Genomic DNA, 20,000 nt, shown 5'->3' with positions numbered 1-20,000 from the left:
GACAGTAGTAGGAGACCCACTGTGTTTTGTGAGTTGAACATAACAGTCAGTGGAAGGGAGGACAGTAGTAGGAGACCCACTGTGTTTTGTGAGTTGAACATAACAGTCAGTGGAAGGGAGGACAGTAGTAGGAGACCCACTGTGTTTTGTGAGTTGAACATAACAGTCAGTGGAAGGGAGGACAGTAGTAGGAGACCCACTGTGTTTTGTGAGTTGAACATAACAGTCAGTGGAAGGGAGGACAGTAGTAGGAGACCCACTGTGTTTTGTGAGTTGAACATAACAGTCAGTGGAAGGGAGGACAGTAGTAGGAGACCCACTGTGTTTTGTGAGTTGAACATAACAGTCAGTGGAAGGGAGGACAGTAGTAGGAGACCCACTGTGTTTTGTGAGTTGAACATAACAGTCAGTGGAAAGGAGGACAGTAGTAGGAGACCCACTGTGTTTTGTGAGTTGAACATAACAGTCAGTGGAAGGGAGGACAGTAGTAGGAGACCCACTGTGTTTTGTGAGTACTATAATGTCCTATTGTAGCCAGTTCAATTGTATAAATTCCGTTAACAATTTTTCTGAAATTCTGTTACCAAATTGGTAAAAGAATATAGAGTTTTAATCACTTAAGGGCTCAGTGCCGTCCAAAAAATGTCACTTCCTGTGTTTCATGTATAAACTCAGCAAAAAAAGAAACGTCCATTTTTCAGGACCTTTCAAAGAGAGTTCGAAAAAATCTAAATAACTTCCCAGATCTTCATTGTAAAAGGTTTAAACTGTTTCCCTGCTTGTTCAATCAACCATAAACAATTAATGAACATGCACCTGTGGAACGGTCGTTAAGACACTAACAGCTTACAGACGGTAGGCAATTAAAGTCACAGTTATGACAACTTAGGACACTAAAGAGACCTTTCTACTGACTCTGAAAAACACCAAAAGAAAGATGCCCCAGGTCCCTGCTCATCTGCGTGAACGTGCCTTAGGCATGCTGCAAGGAGGCATGAGGACTGCAGATGTGGCCAGGGCAATAAATTGCAATGTCCGTACTGTGAGATACCTAAGACAGCGCTACAGGGAGACAGGATGGACAGCTGATCGTCCTCGCAGTGGCAGACCACGTGTAACAACACCTTCACAGGATTGGTACATCCGAACATCCCACCTGCGGGACAGGTACAGGATGGCAACAACAACTGCCAGAGTTACACCAGGAACGCACAATCCCTCCATCAGTGTTCAGACTGTCCGCAATAGGCTGAGAGAGGCTGGACTGAGGGCTTATTTCTATTGGATGTGACCAGGCTGTTATAACTATTGGATGTGACCAGGCTGTTATTTCTATTGGATGTGACCAGGATGTTATTACTATTGGATGTGACCAGGCTGTTATTACTATTGGATGTGACCAGGATGTTATTACTATTGGATGTGACCAGGCTGTTATTTCTATTGGATGTGACCAGGCTGTTATTTCTATTGGATGTGACCAGGCTGTTATAAATGTTACAACTTCCTTCTGTTAATAAGCACTAATGGTTTGCATGTAGCCTATAAGAGTGGGGCGTAGGAGTGAGGTCATGTACACACACACACACACACACACACACACACACACACACACAACACACACACACACACACACACTAGGAACATGTACATGCACACACTCCTACTCTTTCCCCTCCATACCAACCCCCCTGCATCACCACAGCTGTAGTCAATTTCAGAGTGAGTGCTGATCCCTAAATCCTTACCAGGCTGTAAACAAGTCCACACACACACAGTGAGAGGACAGAGAAGAGAGGAAAGAGAGAGAGACACAAGAATTCACAAAATGGGAAAAACCACCAAATTGGGACTCTGCATGCAGGATTCTGCAAATATTTCCTCTGTGTACAACGTAGAACACCAAATAATGTAAGCAGAGCAGAATTAGGCCGATACCAAAATCCAGAAAAGGACGTTAAATTCTACAACCACCTAAGAGGAAGCTGGAGAAGAGGAGAAGAGTACCCTAAGCAAGCTGGTCCCTGGGCTCTGTTCATAAACACAAACAGACCCCACAGAGCCCCAGGACAGCAACACAATTAGACCCAACCAAATCATGAGAAAACAAAAAGAGATTTACTTGACACGTTGGAAAGAATTTACAAAAAAAACTGAGCAAACTAGAATGCTATTTGGCACTAAACAGAGAGTACACAGTGGCAGAATACCTGACCACTGTGACTGACCCTAAACAGAGAGTACACAGTGGCAGAATACCTGACCACTGTGACTGACCCAAATTTAAGGAAAGCTTTGACTATGTACAGATTCAGATTCAGTGAGCACAGCCTTGCTATTGAGAATGAGACATACACAGTGGCAGAGTACAACTTTGACTATGAAGTCCCCATGGTGTTTATACTTGCATACTATTGTTTGTACAGATGAACGTGGTACCTTCAGTCATTTGGAAATTGCTCTCAAGGGACTTGTGGAGGTCTACAAAAAAAGTTCTGAGTTCTTGGCTGATTTCTTTAGATTTTCCCATGATGTCAAGCAAAGAGGCACTGAGTTTGAAGGTAGGCCTTGAAATACATCCACAAGTACACCTCCAATTGACTCAAACGATGTCAATTAGCCTATCAGAAGCTTCTAAAACCATTACATAATTTTCTGGAATTTTCCAAGCTGTTTAAATGCACAGTCAACTTAGTGTGTGTAAACTTCTGACCCACTGGAATTGTGACACAGTGAATTATAAGTGAAATAATTTGTCTGTAATCAATTGTTGGAAAATTACTTGTGTCATGAACAAAGTAGATGTCCTAACAGACTTGCCAAAACTATAGTTTGTTAACAAGAAATTGGTGGAGTGGTTGAAAAATGAGTTTTAATGACTCCAACCTAAGTGTATGTAAACTTCCGACTTCAACTGTATCTGTTGAAGAGCGTGGGGCTCATGCTGCATCCCTGTCTCACCCCACGGCCTTGAGGAAAGAAATCTGTGTGTTTATTGCCAATTTTAGCTGCACACTTGTTGTTTGTGTTCAATGATTTTGTCATTTTCCCCTCGAGCTTTCCATAAATGTGTATAGCAGACCCTCATGTCAAATTGAGTCACAAGCGTTTTTTTTTAAATCAGCAAAGCATGAGAAGACTTTGCTTTTGGTTTGTCTGTCAAGTAGGGTGTGCAGGGTGAAAACGTGGTCTGTTGCATGGTATTTTGGTAAGAAGCCAAGTTGACATTTGTTTTCAGATTCCACAGTAATTAATACAGTATTAACTGGTCTTCTGTGGATTGAGGTGGTCGGTCCTTGGTTCCAAATATTTGGGAAGATGCCATAGATGAGGATAATTTTGAAGAGCTCTCTCTCTCTCTCTCTCTCTCTCTCTCTCTCTCTCTCTCTCTCTCTCTCTTTACCTCTCTCTCTGTCTCTCTCTCTTTATCTCTCTGTCTCTCTCTCTCTCTTTACCTCTCTCTCTGTCTCTCTCTCTTTATCTCTCTGTCTCTCTCTCTCTCTCTCTTTACCTCTCTCTCTGTCTCTCTCTCTTTATCTCTCTGTCTCTCTCTCTGTATCTCTCTCTCTCTCTGTGCTTCCTTGCTCTCCCTCTCTCTCTCTCTGTATCACTCTCCCTCTCTCTCTCTCTCTCTCTTTCTCTCTCTCTCACCCTCCCTCCCTCCATCCTTTCCTCTCCAGCCTGGTAAGGATTTAGGGCTCTGCACTCACTCTGAAATTGACTACAGCTGTGGTAAAGCAGGGGGGGGGGGTAGAGATAGAGGTCATGAGTGCATTAACTTTTCCAGAACCTTTTATCAAAAATATTGATTTTGAGTTAGATAAACTAATAGACTTTTTCACAAGGACCTATAAAGGATTCTGCTCTCTACAACAAACCCTTCACTTCAAAACAACAACAACAACAAGAATACAACCTGGATTTTGGACAAAATGACCAGGAAAGGTTCTTACCACCAAGCTATACTTAAAACCAAGAAGTTAAAGGCGTTACAATAATCTCTAGATATTTGACTTTATAAAGACTGAATGGTTAGTGAAGACTAAAGAGCTACCAAGGACTGGACAGACGTCCCATCTGCAACAGTCATTTACCCCGAGGGGTGAAGTGAGAGGTGTAAAAGCCCTTGAATCAAACAATGGCAAAGGTGATTCAGAACCACCCACATACAGAGGCATCTAAGGCACCCTACTCCATGGCTTCCTGACACCCCTGCTGCTGCTTCCTTACACCCCTGCTGCTTCCTTACACCCCTGCTGCTTCCTTACACCCCTGCTGCTTCCTTTACACCCCTGCTGCTGCTTCCTTACACCCTGCTGCTTCCTTATACCCCTGCTGCTTCCTTACACCCCTGCTGCTTCCTTTACACCCCTGCTGGTTCCTTTACACCCCTGCTGGTTCCTTTACACCCCTGCTGGTTCCTTTACACCCCTGCTGCTTCCTTACACCCCTGTTGCTGCTTCCTGATACCCCTGCTGCTTCCTTTACACCCCTGCTGCTTCCTTACACCCCTGTTGCTTCCTTACACCCCTGCTGCTGCTTCCTTATACCCCTGCTGCTGCTACACCCCTGCTGCTGCTTCCTTACACCCATGCTGCTGCTTCCTTTACACCCCTGCTGCTGCTTCCTTACATCCCTGCTGCTTCCTTACACCCCTGCTGCTTCCTTACACCCCTGCTGCTGCTTCCTTATACCCCTGCTGCTTCCTTATACCCCTGCTGCTTCCTTATACCCCTGCTGCTTCCTGACACCCCTGCTGCTTCCTTACACCCCTGCTGCTGCTTCCTTTACACCCTTGTTGCTTCCTTACACCCTTGTTGCTTCCTTACACCCCTGCTGCTTCCTTATACCCCTGCTGCTTCCTTACACCCCTGCTGCTGCTTCCTTACACCCTTGTTGCATCCTTACACCCTTGTTGCTTCCCTACACCCCTGCTGCTTCCTTATACCCCTGCTGCTTCCTTATACCCCTGCTGCTTCCTTTACACCCCTGCTGGTTCCTTTACACCCTGCTGGTTCCTTTACACCCCTGCTGCTTCCTTACACCCATGTTGCTGCTTCCTTACACCCCTGCTGCTTCCTTACACCCCTGCTGCTTCCTTTACACCCCTGCTGCTTCCATACACCCATGTTGCTTCCTTACACCCCTGCTGCTGCTTCCTTACACCCCTGCTGCTTCCTTACACCCCTGCTGCTGCTTCCTTATACCCCTGCTGCTTCCTTATACCCCTGCTGCTTCCTGACACCCCTGCTGCTTCCTTACAGCCCTGCTGCTGCTTCCCTACACCCCTGCTGCTGCTTCCTTACACCCCTGCTGCTTCCTTACACCCCTGCTGCTTCTTTACACCCCTGCTGCTGCTTCCTTACACCCCTGCTGCTTCCTTACACCCCTGCTGCTTCCTTACACCCCTGCTGCTGCTTCCTTATACCCCTGCTGCTTCCTGACACCCCTGCTGCTTCCTGACACCCCTGCTGCTGCTTCCTTACACCCCTGCTGCTGCTTCCTTACACCCCTGCTGCTGCTTCCTTACACCCCTGCTGCTTCCTTACACCCCTGCTGCTTCCTGACACCCCTGCTGCTGCTTCCTTACACCCCTGCTGCTTCCTGACACCCCTGTTGCTGCTTCCTTATACCCCAGCTGCTTCCTTACACCCCTGCTGCTTCCTGACACCCCTGCTGCTGCTTCCTTACATCCCTGCTGCTTCCTTACACCCCTGCTGCTTCCTGACACCCCTGTTGCTGCTTCCTTACACCCCTGCTGCTTCCTTATACCCCTGCTGCTTCCTGACACCCCTGCTGCTGCTTCCTTATACCCCTGTTGCTGCTTCCTTACACCCCTGCTGCTTCCTGACACCCCTGTGCAGAGCCTATCGTAGTACAGTTCCCCACACTGTTTTAAAGAGTACAAACACAAAACTCCTCAGGGACAATCCAGAGACACTGTTAAATACTACCAGACCTGAGTTACAGGAAAACATACAAACCCTCCTTCCCAAAAAGGAAATATAAAATATACAAACCACAAATTCAAATGGGATATACTTAAAGGCTTTAACATCAACCTTGGCATCTCCTCACAAATGTGGAACTAAGGTCTGATCATATTAAAATTTGAGACAAATTTGACCCAATAATTACTGTGGAATCTGCGTCAACAGTAACCGCTGAAAAATCCTCAACAGCAGACTCCAACATTTTTTTCAGTGAAATCAATGTCCTGAGCAGATATCAAATTGGCTTCTTACCAAAATATCACACAACAGACCACGTATACAACCTACACACCCGTATTGACAAACGAACAAAACAAAAGCAATGTCTTCTCATTCTTTGTTGATTTCCAAATAGCTGTTGACACGAGGGCCTGCTATACAAATTGATGGAATGTGGTGTTGGGTGGAAAATATACGATTAATGTACACAAGAACAAGTGTGCAGGTGAAGGCACTCTAATAGTCTACAACACCCGGCCTCACCCTACTAGAATCTGAAATCAATTGTCTACTGTTTGCTGATGATCTGGTGCTTCTGTCCCCAACCAAGGAGGGCCTACAGCAGCACCTAGATATTCTGCACAGATTCTGCCAAACCTGGGCCCTGACAGTAAATCTCAGTAAGACCAAAATAATGGTGTTCCAAAAAAGGTCTAGTCACCAGGACCACAAATACAAATTCCATCTAGACACTGTTGCCCTAGAGCACACAAAAAGCTATACATACCTCGGCCTAAACATCAGCGCCACAAGTTTAACACCACAGGTGACTTCAACAATGCTGTGAACGATCTAAGAGACCAGGAAAGAAAAGCCTTCTACGGCATCAAAAGGGACATAAAATTTGATATTCCAATTAGGATAGTGCTAAAAATACTTCAATCAGTTAAAGAACCCATTGCCCTTTATGATTGTGAGGTCTGGGGTCACCAACAAAGAATTCACAAAATAGGACAAACACCAATTTTGACTCTGCATGCAGAATTCTGCAAAAAAAAGATCGTCTGTGTACAACGTAGAACACCAAATAATGCAGATACCCGCTAATTTAAAAAATCTAGAAAATATACATTAAATTCTACAACCACCTAAAAGGAAGCGATTCCCAAACCTTCGATAACAAAACCATCACCTACAGAGAGATGAACCTGGAGAAGAGTCCCCTAAGCAAGCTGGTCCTGGGGCTCTGTTCACAAACACAAACACACCCCACAGAGCCCCAGGAAAGCAGCACAATTAGACCCAATCAAATCATGAGAAAATAAAAAGACAATTACTTGACACATTGGAAAGAATTAACAAACTAGAATGCTATTTGGCCCTGAACAGAGAGAACACAGTAGCAGAATACCTGTCCACTGTGACTGACCCAAAATGAAGGAAAGCTTTGACTATGTACAGACTCAGTGAGCATAGCCTTGCTATTGAGCTTACCCTAGTAAAACTGACTATCCTACCGATCCTCGACTTCGGCGATGTCATCTACAAAATGGCTTCCAACACTCTACTCAGCAAACTGGATGCAGTCTATCACAGTGCCATCCGTTTTGTCACTAAAGCACCTTATACCACCCACCACTGCGACTTGTATGCTCTAGTCGGCTGGCCCTCGCTACATATTCGTCGCCAGACCCACTGGCTCCAGGTCATCTACAAGTCTATGCTAGGTAAAGCTCCGCCTTATCTCAGCTCACTGGTCACGATGGCAACACCCATCCGTAGCACGCGCTCCAGCAGGTGTATCTCACTGATCATCCCTAAAGCCAACACCTCATTTGGCCGCCTTTCGTTCCAGTACTCTGCTGCCTGTGACTGGAACGAATTGCAAAAATCGCTGAAGTTGGAGACTTTTATCTCCCTCACCAACTTCAAACATCAGCTATCTGAGCAGCTAACCGATCGCTGCAGCTGTACATAGTCTATTGGTAAATAGCCCACCCTTTTCACCTACCTCATCCCCATACTGTTTTTATTTATTTACTTTTCTGCTCTTCTGCACACCAATATCTCTACCTGTACATGAACCATCTGATATTTTATCACTCCAGTGTTAATCTGCAAATTTGTAATTATTTGCCTACCTCCTCATGCCTTTTGCACACATTGTATATAGACCCCCCCTTTGTTTTCTACTGTGTTATTGACATGTTAATTGTTTACTCCATGTGTAACTCTTTGTTGTATGCTCACACTGCTATGCTTTATCTTGGCCAGGTCGCAGTTGCAAATGAGAACTTGTTCTCAACTAGCCTACCTGGTTAAATAAAGGTGTTCTCAACTAGCCTACCTGGTTAAATAAAGGTGTTCTCAACTAGCCTACCTGGTTAAATAAAGGTGTTCTCAACTAGCCTACCTGGTTAAATAAAGGTGTTCTCAACTAGCCTACCTGGTTAAATAAAGGTGTTCTCAACTAGCCTACCTGGTTAAATAAAGGTGTTCTCAACTAGCCTACCTGGTAATAAAGGTGTTCTCACTAGCCTACCTGGTTAAATAAAGGTGTTCTCAACTAGCCTACCTGGTTAAATAAAGGTGTTCTCAACTAGCCTACCTGGTTAAATAAAGGTGTTCTCAACTAGCCTACCTGGTTAAATAAAGGTGTTCTCAACTAGCCTACCTGGTTAAATAAAGGTGTTCTCAACTAGCCTACCTGGTTAAATAAAGGTGTTTCTCAACTAGCCTACCTGGTTAAATAAAGGTGTTCTCAACTAGCCTACCTGGTTAAATAAAGGTGTTCTCAACTAGCCTACCTGGTTAAATAAAGGTGTTCTCAACTAGCCTACCTGGTTAAATAAAGGTGTTCTCAACTAGCCTACCTGGTTAAATAAAGGTGTCTCAACTAGCCTACCTGGTTAAATAAAGGTGTTCTCAACTAGCCTACCTGGTTAAATAAAGGTGTTCTCAACTAGCCTACCTGGTTAAATAAAGGTGTTCTCAACTAGCCTACCTGGTTAAATAAAGGTGTTCTCAACTAGCCTACCTGGTTAAATAAAGGTGTTCTCAACTGGCCTACCTGGTTAAATAAAGGTGTTCTCAACTAGCTACCTGGTTAAATAAAGGTGTTCTCAACTAGCCTACCTGGTTAAATAAAGGTGTTCTCAACTAGCCTACCTGGTTAAATAAAGGTGTTCTCAACTAGCCTACCTGGTTAAATAAAGGTGTTCTCAACTGGGCCTACCTGGTTAAATAAAGGTGTTCTCAACTAGCCTACCTGGTTAAATAAAGGTGTTCTCAACTGGCCTACCTGGTTAAATAAAGGTGTTCTCAACTAGCCTACTGGTTAAATAAAGGTGTTCTCAACTGGCCTACCTGGTTAAATAAAGGTGTTCTCAACTGGCCTACCTGGTTAAATAAAGGTGTTCTCAACTGGCCTACCTGGTTAAATAAAGGTGTTCTCAACTAGCCTACCTGGTTAAATAAGGTGTTCTCAACTGGCCTACCTGGTTAAATAAAGGTGTTCTCAACTAGCCTACCTGGTTAAATAAGGTGTTCTCAACTAGCCTACCTGGTTAAATAAAGGTGTTCTCAACTAGCCTCCCTGGTTAAATAAAGGTGTTCTCAACTAGCCTACCTGGTTAAATAAAGGTGTTCTCAACTAGCCTACCTGGTTAAATAAAGGTGTTCTCAACTAGCCTACCTGGTTAAATAAAGGTGTTCTCAACTAGCCTACCTGGTTAAATAAAGGTGTTCTCAACTAGCCTACCTGGTTAAATAAAGGTGTTCTCAACTAAACTAGCCTACCTGGTTAAATAAAGGTGTTCTCAACTAGCCTACCTGGTTAAATAAAGGTGTTCTCAACTAGCCTACCTGGTTAAATAAAGGTGTTCTCAACTAGCCTACCTGGTTAAATAAAGGTGTTCTCAACTAGCCTACCTGGTTAAATAAAGGTGTTCTCAACTAGCCTACCTGGTTAAACAAAGGTGTTCTCAACTAGCCTACCTGGTTAAATAAAGGTGTTCTCAACTAGCCTACCTGGTTAAATAAAGGTGTTCTCAACTAGCCTACCTGGTTAAATAAAGGTGTTCTCAACTAGCCTACCTGGTCAAATAAAGGTGAAATAAAAATAATAAAATAAATTGAGAAAGGCCGCCGTAGGCAGACATGGCTCTCAAGAGAAGACAGGCTATGTGCACACTGCCCACAAAATGAGGTGGAAACTGAGTTACACTTCCTAACTTCCTGCCCAATGTATGACCATATTAGAGACACACATTTCCCTCAGATTACACAGATCCACAAAGATTCTGAAAAAAAAAAAAAATTTTGATAAACTCCCATATCTACTGGGTGAAATCCCACAGTGTGCCATCACAGCAGCAAGATTTGTGACCTGTTGCCACAAGAAAAGGGCAACCAGTGAAGAACAAACACCACTGTAAATACAACCTATATTTATGTTTATTTATTTTCCCTTTTCTGAAATAAGTTTAACTTGTGAGTGTAATATTTACTGTTCACTTTTTATTGTTTACTTCACTTTATATATTATCTACCTCACTTGCTTTGACAATGTTAACACATGTTTCCCATGCCAATAAAGCCCCTTGAATTCAATTGAATTGAGACAGACAGAGAGAATAGACACCATGAGTATGTATGTAGAGAATGAGTCTTGTACACTACTTGTATCCAGTCAGTCAATCAATCAAGTTGATTGATCCCTTCTTAAATCAGCAGAGGGTCACAAAGTGTCTGTCTGTCTGTCTCTGTCTGTCTGTCTGTCTGTCTGTCTGTCTGTCTGTCTGTCTGTCTGTCTGTCTGTCTGTCTGTCTGTCTGTCTGTCTGTCTGTCTGTCTGTCTGTCTGTCTGTCTGTCTGTCTCTGTCTGTCTGTCTGTCTGTCTGTCTGTCTGTCTGTCTGTCTGTCTGTCTGTCTGTCTGTCTGTCTGTCTGTGTCTGTCTGTCTGTCTGTCTGTCTGTCTGTCTGTCTGTCTGTCTGTCTGTGTCTGTCTGTCTGTCTGTCTGTCTGTCTGTCTGTCTGTCTGTCTGTCTGTCTGTCTGTCTGTCTGTCTGTCTGTCTGTCTGTCTGTCTGTCTGTCTGTCTGTCTGTCTGTCTGTCTGTCTGTCTGTCTGTCTGTCTGTGTCTGTTGTTCCATCAGAAATCAGATTACGTGACCTCTCAGTGACCTCTGTGTCTGTCTGTCTGTCTGTCTGTCTGTCTGTCTGTCTCTGTCTGTCTGTCTGTCTGTCTGTCTCTGTCTGTCTGTTGTTCCATCAGAAATCAGATTACGTGACCTCTCAGTGACCTCTGTGTCTGTCTGTCTGTCTGTCTGTCTGTCTGTCTGTCTGTCTGTCTCTGTCTGTCTGTTGTTCCATCAGAAATCAGATTACGTGACCTCTCAGTGACCTCTGTGTCTGTCTGTCTGTCTGTCTGTCTGTCTGTCTGTCTGTCTGTCTGTCTGTCTGTCTGTCTGTCTGTCTGTCTGTCTGTCTCTGTCTGTCTGTTGTTCCATCAGAAATCAGATTACGTGACCTCTCAGTGACCTCTGTCTGTCTGTCTGTCTGTCTGTCTGTCTGTCTGTCTGTCTGTCTGTCTGTCTGTCTGTCTGTCTGTCTGTCTGTCTGTCTGTCTGTCTGTCTCTGTCTGTCTGTTGTTCCATCAGAAATCAGATTACGTGACCTCTCAGTGACCTCTCAGTGACCTCTGTGTCTCTATCCTTTTTTTGTTCCATCAGAAAACGGCAGCGGACGGTAAACGCCAGGAGATCATCGTTCTGGACTCCAAGAGGAGTAACGCCATCAACATCGGACTGACCGTCCTGCCTCCTCCTCGCACCATCAAGACCGCCATTCTCAACTTTGATGAGTACGCACTCAACAAGGAGGGCATCGAGGTGAGAGATGATGATGATGAGGCATCGAGGTATAATGCAATTAAAGACCTCAGCTGTTCATCGGGATCGTGAATAGTAGAATCAGGTGTGGTAGAACTGGTCTTGTACTGAAAAGCCTGCATAACCCTGTAGCTTGTCAAGAGCAAATGTGGCCATCCCTGAATTGTATTTATGAAGTTGACTCTATCTGAATTTACATTTTATATCACCTTTCGGTGTAAAAAAAACAACAAAACAATGTTTTAAGTCAGAAGTAGGCATTGGTCTGAAGCTGAAAAATCACATGAGCACCACAATCCCTATTCAACCCATGCTCTACCAAGGTTTTCCAGCACACATCTTCAACCTACTACAGTAGCTATGTTGGTATAGTACTTCAAACTATGTGTAGGCAGGATTCTTAGGATTCAAACCTTCTCAAACAGCCTAAAACAGCCTGTAAAACCTTTGATAGAGCGTGGGTAGAATAGGTGTTGTGGTGCTCATGTGAATTTCCTTTATTTTTCAGCTTCAGACCAACTTCATAAATACAATTCAGGGATGGCCACATTTTCTCTTGACAAGCTACATTATACAGCCTTTTCTGTACAAGACCAGTTCTACCACACCTGATTCTACTATGCACGGTCTCGAAGAACAGCTGAGATCTCAATGAACAGCTGAGCAGCTGAGTAGTAGAATCAGCTGAGTAGTAGAATCAGGTGTGGTAGCACTGGACTATTCATGGTCTCGAAGAACAGCTGAGTAGTAGATTGAGGTGTGGTAGCACTGGACTATTCATGGATGAACAGCTGAGTAGTAGAATCAGGTGTGGTAGCACTGGACTATTCATGGATGAACAGCTGAGTAGTAGAATCAGGTGTGGTAGCACTGGACTATTCATGGATGAACAGCTGAGTAGTAGAATCAGGTGTGGTAGCACTGGACTATTCATGGATGAACAGCTGAGTAGTAGAATCAGCTGAGTAGTAGAATCAGGTGTGGTAGCACTGGACTTGAACAGAAAAGGCTGCACAACGCTGTGAATCGTCAGGAGCAATTTGATAACTCCCTGATACAATGTAACAAATTACAAACTGCAGACCAATGACAGAGAGACAGAGGCAATCCGATCAAAATGTACGTTCTGAGAAGCAAAAACCAGGACGTTCAGTTAGCGGTTCCACATTAACCCTTGTTATAAACACATTAATCCTTGTTATAAACACATTAACCCTTGTTATAAACACATTAACCCTTGTTATAAACACATTAACCCTTGTTCTAAACACATTAACCCTTGTTATAAACACATTAACCCTTGTTATAAACACAGTAATCCTTGTTATAAACACATTAATCCTTGTTATAAACACATTAATCCTTGTTATAAACACATTAACCCTTGTTGTAAACACATTAACAGTCTGAGGACGACAGGAAGTTTTCGTTGCACAATGTTTTTTGTTGTTAATTTAATTTAGTATAATTAAAATAATCTAACTTAAATAATTTAATTTAATTTAAATATTTTTATTAAATTAGCATAATGTGATCCGATTTAAATAATTTACTTTTAATAATACAATTTAAATAATTTAATTTAATTTCACTCAGTAATGATTGAACGTTTATATCTCAAGTTTGGTTAAAAAAATGTTTTTTAAATAGTTCAAAACAGTTCATGTGTTGATAAAACAGTCTAATTTTAATTATTTTAATTAATTTTTATACAAGTTAGTAAAAATACAGTCAATTAGATGCATAACACAAAAATAGATACATTTACTCATCTGAAATTGGATCTTCTAAAACGTAGAATACAAAACTTCAGCTACAATTTGTCCTAAGTCAACTTTCCAGGTACAGTGAAAGAGCACACATGTCCTCGTTTATAAATATGACGACAGGTGGGAAGTGCTCACAGATGTGGAACAGAACATAAATGTGAAGTATTGATAGATTGTAGTACCATGTGTACTGAGTGCACTTTGAATTGACAGAATTAGTTTACCGGCTTGCATTTCTCCCGTGACAGGCGCATGACCACAATCCACCACTCTCACTCTATACAAGTTAGTTTACTTATTGCGTTAGCTCTACCCAAGTTAGCAAGCTGGCATTTTCTTTCAACTGTGCACATGTTTGGTTGCGCTAGCAAGCCATGTGCTGCTTACACTATGTGGATGGCAAATTTGCATTCTTTCAAGAACACACTGAGAATTGACTTGACACTTGTCTTGATCAGTCAGCACAAATGTGGATTCTAATGACAATAAGATAATGGCATTATAAGAGGAGGGAGTGTACTGAATTAATGCGTAAGATAAGGGGCTGTAACGTTAGCTAAGGGGCTGTAACGTTAGCTAAGGGGCTGTAACGTTAGCTAAGGGGCTGTAACGTTAGCTAAGGGGCTGTAACGTTAGCTAAGGGGCTGTAACGTTAGCTAACGTTAAACGGCTTTGCTTTGGATGGTCAAAAATCTAAGTGTCTGTCTGTAGTGCTAGCTAGCTACCTATGCTTTGTGGAAGAATGTGGGATATAAGCTATTGTCAACATTGAGTTGTTACTGGCTAGCTTGTTGGCTAGCTAATTGGCTATAGCAGGCAAGGGCGTTCACTAGCTTATTTGTTTGTTTACACAGATGACGTCAGCCTTATATATAAAAAAAACAAACATTCCTTGGCAAAATATAGCTATCTAGCTTTCCTCGCTTGTTGGTTAGTTAGCTAGCTAACCAATATTAGTTCTCATCTGACTGGTAACTTATTCATCTGTGGTATAATATTACATTAGCTAGTTAGCTAATGTTACAGCTGCTGGTTAGCTAGCTACCTAATGTTAGCTAATCAAATCAAATCAACATGCAGCTCACAAATAACAAGCAACTTATTTTTCATGTTGGGCAATTATCTGTTTTCCTTTATTGATTAACCTCAGCTTGAGTACAAACATATAGCTAGCTATATATAGTAGGTTAGGCTTGTCCTCAACCACTTCTTATCAGCCGCCACTTCATTGCTGGCAGCTGTCTGGCTGGTACAGGCAGCGAGCTGTTTGTGTTGTTGAGTTGTTGAGCAACCGAGTTGCTGGCCCGGGTTGATAGAACTCTGAGATTTGGGTGAAAAAAAATAGTTTAGCATTGTCAGAAATACTACAAAAAGCTAGCACATCTTTGTATCTTAATGGGCAGAAATGTGCACATGAGAGCGATGGATATTTTTTTTTTTTTTAAACTACTACCTACAGATGAACTTGTGGATACCATTTTTATGTGTCTGTGTCCAGTATGAAGGAAGTTACCTTTCCCCTCCCCCCCTGTAGAAAATCTTGACGATGATCCCTTCGGAGGAGGAGAAGCAGAAGATACAGGAAGCTCAGCTGGCCAATCCGGACGTCCCCCTGGGATCAGCAGAACAGTTCCTCCTCACCCTGTCCTCCATCAGCGAACTGTCAGCCAGACTACAGCTCTGGGCCTTCAAGATGGACTACGAGGCTACAGAGAAGGTGGGTGTGTGGACCGTTATGAGACAAGGAGAGACTGAGGCCATTATGAGACAAGGTCGTCTCTGGCAGACAGAGAGAATGAGAACATTATGAGACAAGGTTGTCTCTGGCAGACAGAGAGACAGAGAACATTATGAGACAAGGTCGTCTCTGGCAGACAGAGAGACAGAGAACATTATGAGACAAGGTTGTCTCTGGCAGACAGAGAGAATGAGAACATTATGAGACAAGGTCGTCTCTGGCAGACAGAGAGAATGAGAACATTGTGAGACAATGTCCTCAGAGAGACAGAGGCCATTATGAGACATGGTCGTCTCTGGCAGACAGAGAGAATGAGAACATCGTGAGACAATGTCCTCAGAGAGACAGAGGCCATTATGATACAAGGTCGTCTCTGGCAGACAGAGAGAATGAGAACATTGTGAGACGATGTCCTCAGAGAGACAGAGGCCATTATGAAACAAGGTCTCAGAGACAGTTCGGTCAAACAAAGACAACAACAAATAATGCATCCCAAATGGCACACTGTTCCCTATATAGTGCACTACTTTTGACCAGGGCGCTCTATATAGGGGACAGGGTGCCATTTGGGACGCAAAGAAACAGGGAATGGAAAACATGCCTATGCTCTGCTTCAGGAGCTGTGTTGTAAAGTTTACAGACTTCCACAGGATGCTGTGTCTTTTATATAATTCTGTAAAGTTTACAACCTTCCACAGGATGTTGTCTTTTATATAGTTCTGTAAAGTTTACAGACTTCCACAGGATGCTGTGTCTTTTATATAGTTCTGTAAAGTTTACAGACTTCCACAGGATGCTGTCTTTTATATAGTTCTGTAAAGTTTACAACCTTCCACAGGATGCTGTCTTTTATATAGTTCTGTAAAGTTTACAACCTTCCACAGGATGCTGTCTTTTATATAGTTCTGTAAAGTTTACAACCTTCCACAGGATGCTGTCTTTTATATAGTTCTGTAAAGTTTACAGACTTCCACAGGAAGCAAACACACACACACATTCACACTTGGAGGAGAACATAACATATCGTGAGGTAACAAATGGGCCAAGGTATTCAGAACCATGGTTGATAGTTACCAAAACAGTCTGTCCGGGGACACGAACCTTTTAACCACCTTTATGTGACCGTAAACAACCACAGATGGATCACAGCGGTGAGTCAGTCGTTGAGTCAGTCAGTGCACCTGTTCCTGACAGACACAGTCTCTAATAACGAAACACTGTCATCATGAAACGCCTTCATTCAGTTGCTTTGTGTGTGTGTGTGTGTGTGTGTGTGTGTGTGTGTGTGTGTGTGTGTGTGTGTGTGTGTGTGTGTGTGTGTGTGTGTGTGTAGGAAGTGGCAGAGCCGCTGCAGGATGTGAAGGAAGGGATGGAGCAGCTGGAGAAGAACAAGACTCTGCGCTACATCCTGTCTACGCTGCTTGCTATAGGAAACTTCCTCAACGGCACCAATGTGAGTCTCTCTGACACACACACACACACTTCAACGGCACCAATGTGAGTCTCTCTGACACACACACACACACTACAGCTATAGCTGACTAGTCTAGTTACTAGATGTACTACTAACCAGTACTACTAACTAGTATATGACTAACTAGTACTCATAACTAGTACTACTAACTAGTACTAATAACTAGTACTACCAACTAGTACTACTAACTAGTACTGCTAACTAGTACTACTAACTAGTACTAATAACTAGTATATTACTAACTAGTACTACTAACCGGTACTACTAGCTAGTATATGACTAACTAGTACTAATAACTAGTACTGCTAACTAGTACTACTAACTAGTGCTACTAACCAGTATAACTAACTAGTACTACGAACTAGTATATTACTAACTAGTACTACTAATCAGTACTATAAACTTGTACTGCTAACTAGTCTATCACTAACGAGTACGACTAACTAGTACTACTAACCAGCATATCACTAACTAGCACTACTAACTAGTACTACTAACTAGTACTACCAACCAGTACTACTAACTAGTACTACTAACTAGTACTACTAACTAAATCAAATCAAATCAATTTTATTTGTCACATACACATGGTTAGCAGATGTTAATGCGAGTGTAGCTAAATGCTTGTGCTTCTAGTTCCGACAATGCAGTAATAATCCAACAAGTAATCTAACTAACAATTCCAAAACTATTGTCTTATACACAGTGTAAGGGGATAAAGAATATGTACATAAGGATATATGAATGAGTGATGGTACAGAGCAGCATAGGCAAGATACAGTAGATGGTATCGAGTACAGTATATACATATGAGATGAGTATGTAAACAAAGTGGCATAGTTAAAGTGGCTAGTGATACATGTATTACATAAGGATGCAGTCGATGATATAGAGTACAGTATATACATATACATATGAGATGAATAATGTAGGGTATGTAAACATTATATTAGGTAGCATTGTTTAAAGTGGCTAGTGATATATTTTACATCATTTCCCATCAATTCCCATTATTAAAGTGGCTGGAGTTGAGTCAGTGTGTTGGCAGCAGCCACTCAGTATATTACTGACTAGTACTACTGACTAGTACTACTAACTAGTACTACTAACCAGTGCTATAAACTAGTACTACTAACGAGTCTATTACCAACTAATACTACTAACTAGTACTACTAACTAGCACTACTAACCAGTACTATTAACTAGTACTACTAACTAGTATATTACTAACTAGTACTGTTAACTAGTACTGTTAACTAGTACTGTTAACTAGTACTGTTAACTAGTACTACTAACTAGTCTATTACTAACTACCTGTATTGCCTTTCCCCCAGGCCAAAGGCTTTGAGTTGAGTTACCTGGAGAAGGTTCCTGAGGTGAAGGACACGGTTCATAAACAGTCTCTGCTGCACCATGCCTGTTCCATCGTGGTAGACCACTACCCTCAGAGTACTGACCTTTACTCTGAGATAGGAGCTATCACACGCTCTGCCAAGGTATGGGACACACACACACACACACACACACACACACAAACACACACCCCCACACACACACACACACACACACCAACTACCCTCAGAGTACTGACATTTACTCTGAGATAGGAGCTATCACACACTCTTCCAAGGTATGGGTCACACACACCCACCCACACACACACATACACACACACACACACACACACACACACCAACTACCCTCAGAGTACTGACCTTTACTCTGAGATAGGAGCTATCACACACTCTTCCAAGGTATGGGACACACACACCCACCCACCCACACACACACATACACACACACACACACACACACACACACACACACACACACACACACCAACTACCCTCATAGTACTGACCTTTACTCTGAGATAGGAGCTATCACACACTCTTCCAAGGTATGGGACACACCCACCCACACACACACATACACACACACACACACACACCAACTACCCTCAGAGTACTGACCTTTACTCTGAGATAGGAGCTATCACACGATCTGCCACGGTATGGGTCACACACACACACACACACACACACTGATCGATTAACGCCGTGTCTCTCAGGTGGACTTTGACCAGCTGCAGGACAACCTGACCATGATGGAGCGTCGTTGCAAAGCATCCTGGGACCATCTGAAGGTGATGGCCAAGCATGAGATGAAGCCCACGCTGAAACAGAAGATGTCTGACTTCCTGAAGGACTGTGCTGAGAGAATCATTATCCTGAAGATAGTGCACCGCAGGATTATCAACAGGTACACACACACACACACACTCACACACACACACACTCACACACACACTGACACGCACACACACACAGACACACACACACACACACACGCGCGCGCGCGCACACACAAACACACACACACACAAATGCTCAGTCCTTCTATCTGACCAGTGTACTGTCTCAGTCCTTCTATTTGACCAGTATACTGTCTCAGTCCTTCTATCTGACCAGTATACTGTCTCAGTCCTTCTATCTGACCAGTGTACTGTCTCAGTCCTTCTATCTGACCAGTATACTGTCTCAGTCCTTCTATCTGACCAGTATACTGTCTCAGTCCTTCTATCTGACCAGTATACTGTCTCAGTCCTTCTATCTGACCAGTGTACTGTCTCAGTCCTTCTATCTGACCAGTCTACTATCTCAGTCCTTCTGTCTGACCAGTATACTGTCTCAGTCCTTCTATCTGACCAGTATACTGTCTCAGTCCTTCTATCTGACCAGTATACTGTCTCAGTCCTTCTATCTGACCAGTGTACTGTCTCAGTCCTTCTCTCTGACCAGTATACTGTCTCAGTCCTTCTATCTGACCAGTATACTGTCTCCGTCCTTCTATCTGACCAGTATTCTGTCTCAGTCCTTCTATCTGACCAGTATACTGTCTCAGTCCTTCTATCTGACCAGTGTACTGTCTCAGTCCTTCTATCTGACCAGTGTACTGTCTCAGTCCTTCTATCTGACCAGTATACTGTCTCAGTCCTTCTATCTGGCAAGTATTCTGTCTCAGTCCTTCTATCTGACCAGTGTACTGTCTAAGTCCTTCTATCTGACCAGTGTACTGTCTCAGTCCTTCTATCTGACCAGTGTACTGTCTCAGTCCTTCTATCTGACCAGTGTACTGTCTCAGTCCTTCTATCTGACCAGTCCCAGTCAGTAGAGGGTGCATGTCAGGCATGTTAC

General features: G+C 43.0%; 1 protein-coding gene across 1 annotated transcript in view; it reads left to right on the top strand.

The window, feature by feature from the left end:
• Nucleotides 1–20,000, top strand: part of LOC109885023 (FH1/FH2 domain-containing protein 3) — a gene marked incomplete at its 5' end in the record, with an annotated part of 32,324 nt that overhangs the window by 9,476 nt on the left and 2,848 nt on the right. The window contains 5 exon segments of the mRNA XM_031795011.1: nucleotides 11,664–11,822; nucleotides 15,126–15,308; nucleotides 16,663–16,782; nucleotides 18,138–18,299; nucleotides 18,875–19,065. Coding sequence (XP_031650871.1) covers nucleotides 11,664–11,822; nucleotides 15,126–15,308; nucleotides 16,663–16,782; nucleotides 18,138–18,299; nucleotides 18,875–19,065 — 815 coding nt within the window.

The sequence above is a fragment of the Oncorhynchus kisutch genome, linkage group LG17 (assembly GCF_002021735.2).
Source record: "Oncorhynchus kisutch isolate 150728-3 linkage group LG17, Okis_V2, whole genome shotgun sequence".
Taxonomy (NCBI): domain Eukaryota; kingdom Metazoa; phylum Chordata; class Actinopteri; order Salmoniformes; family Salmonidae; genus Oncorhynchus; species Oncorhynchus kisutch.
This window is presented reverse-complemented; position numbering and strand designations above follow the sequence as displayed.